Genomic DNA, 9038 nt, shown 5'->3' on the forward strand with positions numbered 1-9038 from the left:
GGTTTATATGTGAGGGCAAAATGGCCAGTCCACTCAAAATGAGGGGAATAAGAATAAATGTTGGTTACGTAGTGTACATTCCTCGCATGAGTTGCATCTTCTTAGACATCAAAATCAAATCATAATGCTTGAATGTGAATTGGTACAAGGATTATCAAAAATTCATTTCATCACTAAGAAAAGGACATAATAAAATAACTACGATATGCTAAAAAATCACATTCACTCATCCACAATGTGGATCAATTATCAAATAAACAAATGGATGAGTTACTAGGGCAACATGGCATGGTTTAATGAACCATGAAAGATATCACACATTAAATTATAAATAAATATAATAACTACAGGAGCATTGGTGCCTAAAATTCTCTGAAGCTGATGGGATAAACATCCTTGCAGAACTTGGCATTGGCATGTGAATATTGGATGGTTAGCATTTCATTGGAAGTAACAAACCCTCCTAGGATGTTAGGACATGCATATCTTCAAATGTTGAGATTTTGAATCACAGGTAAATTCTTGCACATCACTCTTATATCCAAATATCATTACCATTTTCATCATTCATTTGATTCATTTTGTTGAGACTCTCTCCTTATCATATTTAGCAAATACAAAACCACCTCTGACATTGCTGGCCTGAATTCTGGCTCGGACTGCATTAGATTATATATAAAGAGAGGAAATCAATTGCATGGCATAAACCAGTAAACTATAAAAAAACTGTAATTAAGTTCTGATTCCGAAATAGATTCTATGTTGTAATTATGTGACACGGTTTTTAATTTCAACTTTTCGATCTAAATCATTGATAGAGATCGTCTAAAACTGATTTAGCTATTACGTAACTTGAGTCGTTTGATCTCAAATTAGTTTCTGAGATTGTTCACTGGATGTAAATGCAGTGTTCTCCTACAGCAGGAAATTTTTATCTTTAGACTGAGTAGCTTACCTGAACACATCTAGAAATAATGTCTGCGAAATTTGATAACGATTTGGCAGGGTAAGCTTTATTTAGAGAAGGATCAACCATCCTTGATAATGCATCAATATCATGAAGTTGAGGAATTGCCCATCTTACAAGAAACTGCTCTCCTCGAGGGCGTGTCCTGTTCAAGATGTAAGCAATACATGAACTAAAGTCCATGGAAGAACCAAAAATAGATGTTAAAGTAATTTTGTTAGTGTCTCACCTGTCATAGGACTGACGGCCTGTCAAAAGTTCTAACATAACGACTCCAAAGCTGTACACGTCGCTTTGGTAGGTGTAAATTCCTGACTCAAATTCTGGAGCCCCATAGCCATAAGCTGCTAGCAGCTGTCCTGAGAGCTGAATATAAAACATGAGTGTTATTATACTGCTATAACGCAAATTACACCAACAATTATTCCCTTTATTACAAAATAATTCTCATTTTAGGTCTTTTCCAAGAAATAAGAAACTCAATAAATATACTGTTTCACGAAAGTAATGTTCAATCAACTATATTACCCTTTTCTTCAATTAGAACTCTCTTACAGACTTATTCTAGATAATTGAAATACCAAATGAAAAAGATGAAGTTAAGAAAGTGTAACTAAAGACCTCTTAGTCATTAACTAAAAGAACTATGCTATTCAGTTCGAAACAAATTGTACAGTTTCCAAATATTGTTTTGTAAAATTCCATACTCTCTTACCTGACGTACAGCACCTTTAGTAATTAATGGAGCCAAACCACAGTCAGATACACGGACAGATAGATCTTCATCAAGTAGAATGTTGGCAGACTTGAAATTTCTGTGTATAACAGGTGGCTGACATTGCTCATGCAAGTACCTTGTCGGAGGTAAACCAAGTATTAGACTCTAAGTTTCGCATAAAGATGCATTATTAGTAGTATTATATTATGTTAAGTTCACAATCAAATTTGCACAAAGTTCTAGATGTTTATTAGTCCCGACATTTTAGCAAAAGTACTTCCGGCCCGAAATTAATCCAAGGCATACTCCAAAATTCAGGAAGGCAGGATAAACTACATTTGAAAATGAAAATAATTGCACTCACTATAAGCTGCGGGTCAACAGCCTAAGGGCAAATATTTTTTCTTAGTGCCAATAGTTACTTGGACTTACTCTAAGGCTCTGGCTGCTCCAAGTGCTATCCGAATACGAGCATTCCAAGACAGTCTTGTTTTGAAGTCATCATCTGAATGAAGTGCTTCATACATCGACCCATTACAGCAGTATTCATAGATCAGAAGCCTCTGCCCATGCTCCGCACAGTACCCAATAAGCTCAACAGCATTTGGATGCCGAATTCTGTCGATATTGTTTACCAATTCAAGAAACTCATCATCTTCTTGGTGGTCTGTAACTCTCTTGTCTAGTTTCTTCACAGCAAGTATCTAACAATTCATACAGAAAGAGTAAATGTTAATATTTGAATCAATCCTAATATGTATAAAATTTACAAGACTTTCTGACCAAGGGAAAGAGAAATAGAGAAATTTGAATCAAGATGTGACTGAAAATATCAGTTGTTAAACATATGATATTACGTAACAATATATATTCATTTATCTCATTAATATGTAATTCAGGAAATGTTTTGGCAAAATATTAAAAGCAGAAGTAGACAGAAAACTAACAGATTAGTACTCGTACTTATAGAAAACAAGCATAACTGATAAGCAACAATTTTACCTTCCCATTAGGAAGTTCTGCCCTATATACACTTCCCAACATGCCTAATCCCATAAGATTGTCTTGAGAAAAGCTATTTGTATACTGTTGAAGGGATGCAATGGTGAAAGATTTTGCAAAGGTGGGAGGAACTGGACTTCTTTTGGAAGGATTGATGTTAGACCCTCCAGGGAATGTGGTTGGCTCAACAACCACCTTCTCAGCGGAAAGTGGTGGAGGAGGAGGTGGGGGTGGGGGTGGGGGTGAAGGTGGCAATGAATCTAGATCTATTGCACCCATATCAATCTCATGACTTAATAGCTTTGGAATTGTTTCCATTCTTTGTTCTTTTTTCTCTGCTTGACGGTTTTCTTTTGGCCTTACAACAGCCCCTTTCACTACTGTCAAAATTAAAATTTATTTAAAAAGTTAAATGATTAAAGTGGTACAATCCTTACAAGGGAAACTAAATGTTAGAAAATGATTTATGGAACAAAAAAAACATGAATATTTGCCTTTCTCAGTTTGACTAGGTGGTTGGACTAGAGCCCCATTATTCCTCCAAGGATTTGTTCTTTCGCCTCCATATGCTCCAATCAGATGTTGCTTGGAGGTTCTGTCAACCCGTTCCCTTTTGCTACATCTTGGAAGAAAGAGAACAAGTGCCAGTGCCAAGATGATAAACCCCAATACACATGAAATGGTAATCCAAACCACTCTTTTAGTGTTTGTTTTCGATTTCTCAGAACTTGATTTCTTGGATGCAGTTGGTCCCTTGGCATGTTTAGGAGGTACCCGTCCAAAAAATGGTGTCCCAGGAACCACAGTTCCTGATGGTGAAGCTGTTATTGGAGAATGAGGTGGACGAGCAGGTGCTATAGTAGCATTACCATCATCAGGAGTAAATTGGTTTCCATCTTTACTGCATATAAAATATCACAATGAGTTATTGTCCTATTGAAGCACCAAAGTTATAGATAAATATTGATATATGTCACTCAAATTTCTGATGAGATACAAAAAAACAAACAGAAAATAATGGAAACTTTGATAATGGAATAAACACTACATTTTTCTAGATATACAAGAAAACTGCAAAAATAATGATGATGATAGATGATAAACTGTGTAGTTTTATGGTTTCGGTTTTAATATAGCAATGTTCCTCAGTTCCTGTGATGTTTTACTATCACCCATTTAAATTTCAAAGGAAAGGCAACATTTGATTTAACAGGTCAAGAAACACAAATTTCAAGCACAATTATTATACATCATATTTTCAATCATACATAGGTCCTTCATCACAAATTGTTTAAAAATTTCATAGAGTACAAATTTTTCTAGAGCAAATATAAAGCCGAAAACAATTTAAAAAATATAAACCTCGTCAAATGCACACTGACTATAAAACATCTTAACTCATATACCTCTCAAACCTTTGAGACTTATATTGACTAGCTGTATAAATGGATGAAGCATACAATTGGTTGCTTTTGTGATTTGCAGTGCTACAGAAATTATGCAGGAAAAAAAGCCTAATGCCAAAATGTTTTTTGTTAATTGCAAAACTGCACATCTTTGGAATTAACAGCTTTACAGATATTTACATGGAAATAGTCCGGAAAACCAAGTTCCAATTCCATCTTCATAATCTTCTGAATCAGAAAATCATCTCATATGATAAGGAAGCAAATACTTTACTATGTTTTAAAATTCTCACCTAAAGTTAGGGATGGTTAACAACTTTGGAGGTATTGATCCAGAAAACTGGTTGTTCTCAACATTCCTGTTCAAATATGATAGAATAAGCACGTCTTAAGAGAGAGAATCACAGTTAAAAAAACTTCAAAATTGTATCAAATCCTAATATTCATTCAAGTTCCAAAAAGCTCTAAAATCCATTAGTAGAATAGTAACATAAAACAATTGTCTAAACAAATAGGCTAAAATAAATTTAAAAAACCATCAGTTTAAACCAAATTAAATTTCGGTCCCAATTACTTTTTGATGGTATCGATCTCTAATCTTTATAGCTATAAGCCTTACAATGATTTATGGACAATAAAAACCCAACAAAAAAGTATACACATTGTCTCAGAGATGAAAATTTTATGTTGAGAAAAGATAGAATAAAAAATACAATTATTAAAGAGAAAATTAGGGTAGCCACTATGGAAGAGAAAATGATTGAACTGCGTCTTACGTGGTTTGGACATGTATGGAGAAGACATGTAAAAATACCCGGTAAAAAGAGTAGACCACACGAAGAAGAGCCCAACAGTTAAAGACAGAAGGAGAATAGGTAAAACTAAAAGCCAAATTATAAAGAATGATTTAGAGGTTTGGAACCAGATGCATGATTCAATTCTATGGCATCAGCTGATTCATGTAACTGACCCCACCTAGTAGTGCCAACAAGATATTACTCTAGTTTTGTTCTTATGAATTTGGTTCTATACAGTAGTGGTCCCTATTTATTATGAGGCATTTATACTACAGTTTCTAATTATTAACGCCTTGTCCCTCAGGGACCAAAATCCAAATGAGTAAATTCATATGGACTGGTATCTAAAAAAATAACTATGGGAACCGAAATTTAAATCAGATGAAACTAGAGTCTAGTTGTTTATTTTAACCAAGCTAATGTCATACAAAATTTATACGAAACATGGTCAAGAGAAGTACAATTCTGTCAGTGGAAGGTCTTGTAAAACATCGAGTGTCCCAGACAGGCTATTATTCTGTAAATTTCTGTCAACAAGGAAGGAAAAGGTTAGATTGATTGGCAGATAATAAAGATACAAATCACCTTATCAAGAAACGGTACTCACAAGGTCGTCATAGATGACAAACTCTCTACAGATGGAGGCAATTCCCCACTCAAATTATTATTAGATAAATCTCTGCATGTCAGTGTGTGGTTAGTTAAATAATTTATATACAATGAAGCTAAAAGAGTTTCATTCAACAGTGTGAATGTGTGTGTAAAAGATTAATTGAAATGAGGCATTACAGATTGATCAATCGCGTAAGAGACTGAAAGGCGTCTGGTATTTCTCCAGTCAGCAGATTATCATTAAGAGACCTGAAAGAAGGTAATTCAATCTCATTTTCATACTTGCATCACAGTTAACAATAGCTACTATTAGAATTTAAAATAAAAATTTTAGAAGAAGCAACAAACTCACATGTCAGTAAGTTCTGTCAATGTCGATAAAGAGACGGGAATACTTCCATTGAACTGGTTACCCGAAAGGAAACTGTGAAAGTACAAACCATCTAGTCATTTTGCATAATTTGTTGGAAGAGAATGAGAGATAGTATTACACAGGTAGGTAACACATACAGGTTTTGCAAGGTGACTGGCAAACTCGATGGAATACTTCCTCCAATGTGGTTGTTGCTTAGAGTTCTGCCCCGAAAAACATGAAGCATAGAGAAAATATAAGGCAGATGGCCAATGAAAATCATGGACATATATTGTATGTTTGGTTCCACTTTTGGATGAGGTAAATCCAATTCCAGAGGTGCAGAATTGATTTTGACATGTTTCGATGTACTATAGTTGAATCAATTTTGTCTCTATAGTTGATTCTAACTTGAAACTAAAATTTGGAGCTTTTGCTTCTACAATTCAATTTTACCCTCAAATTTAATGTTCAACTCACACTTACATGAACTATTCAAACATAAGTCACTTTACATTCAATTATCTTTAAGTCGGAATCAATTTTACAAAATAGTTCTTCCAAAATCAATTTTCAACATAGCAGAACCAAATATATGCATAGATTGCAAGCAGCAAGAGTAAAGAAGAGAGAGTTTCATTTACATTGATTTGATAGAAACAAACGTTCCTAAGCTATCACCAAGTTCTCCTCCCAAATTTGCACCAACCAAAGTTCTGTTAAACATTGAATGAAAAGTGTGCTAATGGTCATTCATTTTGTAAGATATAATTGATACAATTAAGCAAGAAAAAGTGACAACATACATTTCTTGTATGAGTGTATCATTACATTGAACGCCTTGCCACGCTTCTCCGCATGGGTCTCCCGCGCTAGAAACCCACCCAGAAAGTACAGGATTGCCCAATGCAGCATATAATCTATTAATTGCAGCGACTGATACAATTACAAAATTTTAGGACCATCGTATTATAATAAACAGTAATATAATAAACCGCAGAAAGATGAAAATAATCGAGGATTTGTTGCTAGTGGCAATTCATAAACCATCTATTGCAATTCAAAACACAGTCACACAATTCAATTGCCTCAGCATACATTGGTCCAAAGGCAGGAGCAGGACACATATAGTCTGTCGAGATAAACTTCTTCACAAATACATACAAAAGATAATATAAGTAATGCTGTTATAGCTATGAGTTTTTTAAACAACTGTTTTACACACAAATTGAAATAATCCTCTTAACTCTCTTTAGAAGCTTTCTCATTTAACTTCTCCATAAATACCTATAAACTTATAAAATACAAGGAACTTGTATATAAGAAAACTATAAACCTGACTTAATTGAGAAGCTCCAAGTTAGAAGCCAATCCAAAGATAGCCTTAATAAACTAGGTACACGCAGGGGTTTAAATAAAGGTCTGAAACCACAATTTGCGCCAATATAGCGGTTTAAATTTTGTTGACAAAGCCAAAACATGACTGTGATTGAGGCTGCATTTTACCAAATTCTCCTCAATTTGAATTATCATGACCTCAGCCAGTCACATTATATAGACCTTTATTTTAAAACCCGGTACTACAAGGAAACACATAAGCAGAAGCAGAACAGGCTGCATAATTTTGACTTGAATAAGAAACATGTGAACATATAAATAAACAAAAGAGGCACAGAAGCAGAAATTCAATACATCAGTTTTGCAAGGGAGCTAGATTAGATTATTAACCCAAATCATTACTGTAGATATACAAAATGAAGAAAGCATGAAAAGCGGATTAAAAGTACCATCAGAGGGATTGGTAGCTGCAAGTGAAAACTGCACTATACAGATCAACATCAATCCAAATAGAATTTGTAACTGAATTTTCAATTCCATTCTCTTGTACTGTAAAGTAGATCTCATCATCTGACTCACTGATCCCCAAATCAACTTCAATCTTCAACTGAAAAAAAAACAGCAAGTTTTCAGAAAATTCAATCAACCAAAACAAAATTGCCACACATTCAACACAATCAAGCAAGTCAAAACAAAAAAAAAAACAAAATCAAAATAAATTATTATTATTCTACACAGGCACAAAAACTGCATAATACTAAACTACACTGAACTCGACTATCATAAATAAATAAATAAACAGTAGAAATGAAATCTGAGAAAAGTATGAACTTACTTTAGAAAGTGAAGAGATAATGCTGAAATTAGAAAGTAAGAAAACTTAACGGTTAAGATTGGGAGCAAAATCAATGGTGAGAACGTAATCACATAGACATTGAATTTCTAAAAACTCTGACCTTAAGAAAAAGGTGAAGAAAAAGAAGAGAGAGATAGAGAGAGAAGGTGCAGTGAAAAAGATTCTATTCTGTGAGACACGGTTTTTCTCTTTCTGTGAGCTCTAATTATTTTCAAAGAACAAAAGAGTCCGTGTGTGTACTGATCTGGAAGTGCTTATCTGTTAGAATGGAGAAATTTGTATTATTACCACGCTCCACCATTGGCGCGTGCAGTTACTCTGCTTTGCTGCCATGTTTGTTTAATCATGGAGTGTGTTGTTGTTCCCTTGTCTTTTGCAACGTAACGGCCAATTAATTACTCCCTCCAATAATAGATGTTGTTTTAAGTTTTTTTTTTAAATTAATAGTAATTGGTTAAGATTGTGCACAAGAATTAATAAATTTATTGAAAAATACTACCACGTGTCTTATAATAAATTAATTATATTTTAAAAATAAAATTACTGATTAAAAAAATTGTCAGTCAATATTTTTTTTTATTTTTCAATAAAATGAAATTTGCGCTGTGGGAATGGATTTTTGGTTTCTTTATTTATTTGACCGTAGTGTATTTAACTTTCTGTTAGGAGAGGAGTCAAAAAGAAGGGAAAAAAACAACTTTTTGTGGAAAAGAAAAAAGCTTTCTAATAAGAGAATTGTTGGGTTTTTTTAATAAAGAAATGTTGATTGTTAAGAAATAATCATGATGAATTTCATGAACAAAAATTGATTCAATCTAACTCAATCTATTCCAAATTTCTATCAAAGAAAGTTGTTAATGTGTTTGAATCATATTAGGATTATACAATTCCAATGTATCCTTCATTGGTATGGAAGAAAAATAATATCCAATGTATCCCTAGAATAAAGGTAACAAACTATATACAATGCAAATACTAAAAATAAAATAA

The 9038-nt window shown here is 33.6% G+C and overlaps 1 protein-coding gene across 1 annotated transcript; it reads right to left on the minus strand.

The window, feature by feature from the left end:
- Nucleotides 1–206: 206 nt before the first annotated feature.
- On the minus strand, nucleotides 207–8385 carry LOC131653742 (protein STRUBBELIG-RECEPTOR FAMILY 3-like). The gene is made up of 18 exons (XM_058924014.1): nucleotides 8149–8385; nucleotides 8028–8049; nucleotides 7642–7799; nucleotides 6661–6790; nucleotides 6499–6570; nucleotides 6013–6078; nucleotides 5855–5926; nucleotides 5680–5751; nucleotides 5498–5569; nucleotides 5352–5417; nucleotides 4387–4452; nucleotides 3182–3588; nucleotides 2688–3067; nucleotides 2118–2389; nucleotides 1683–1821; nucleotides 1197–1333; nucleotides 956–1112; nucleotides 207–659 (listed from the first exon to the last, which is right to left on the minus strand). Exons 3-18 carry the CDS (start codon nucleotides 7760–7762, stop codon nucleotides 564–566), a joined length of 2325 nt encoding a protein of 774 aa, XP_058779997.1. The 5' UTR covers nucleotides 7763–7799; nucleotides 8028–8049; nucleotides 8149–8385; the 3' UTR covers nucleotides 207–563.
- Between the last annotated feature and the right edge of the window lie 653 nt (nucleotides 8386–9038).

Source organism: Vicia villosa, linkage group LG2 (assembly GCF_029867415.1).
Source record: "Vicia villosa cultivar HV-30 ecotype Madison, WI linkage group LG2, Vvil1.0, whole genome shotgun sequence".
In the NCBI taxonomy this organism is placed as follows: Eukaryota; Viridiplantae; Streptophyta; class Magnoliopsida; order Fabales; family Fabaceae; genus Vicia; species Vicia villosa.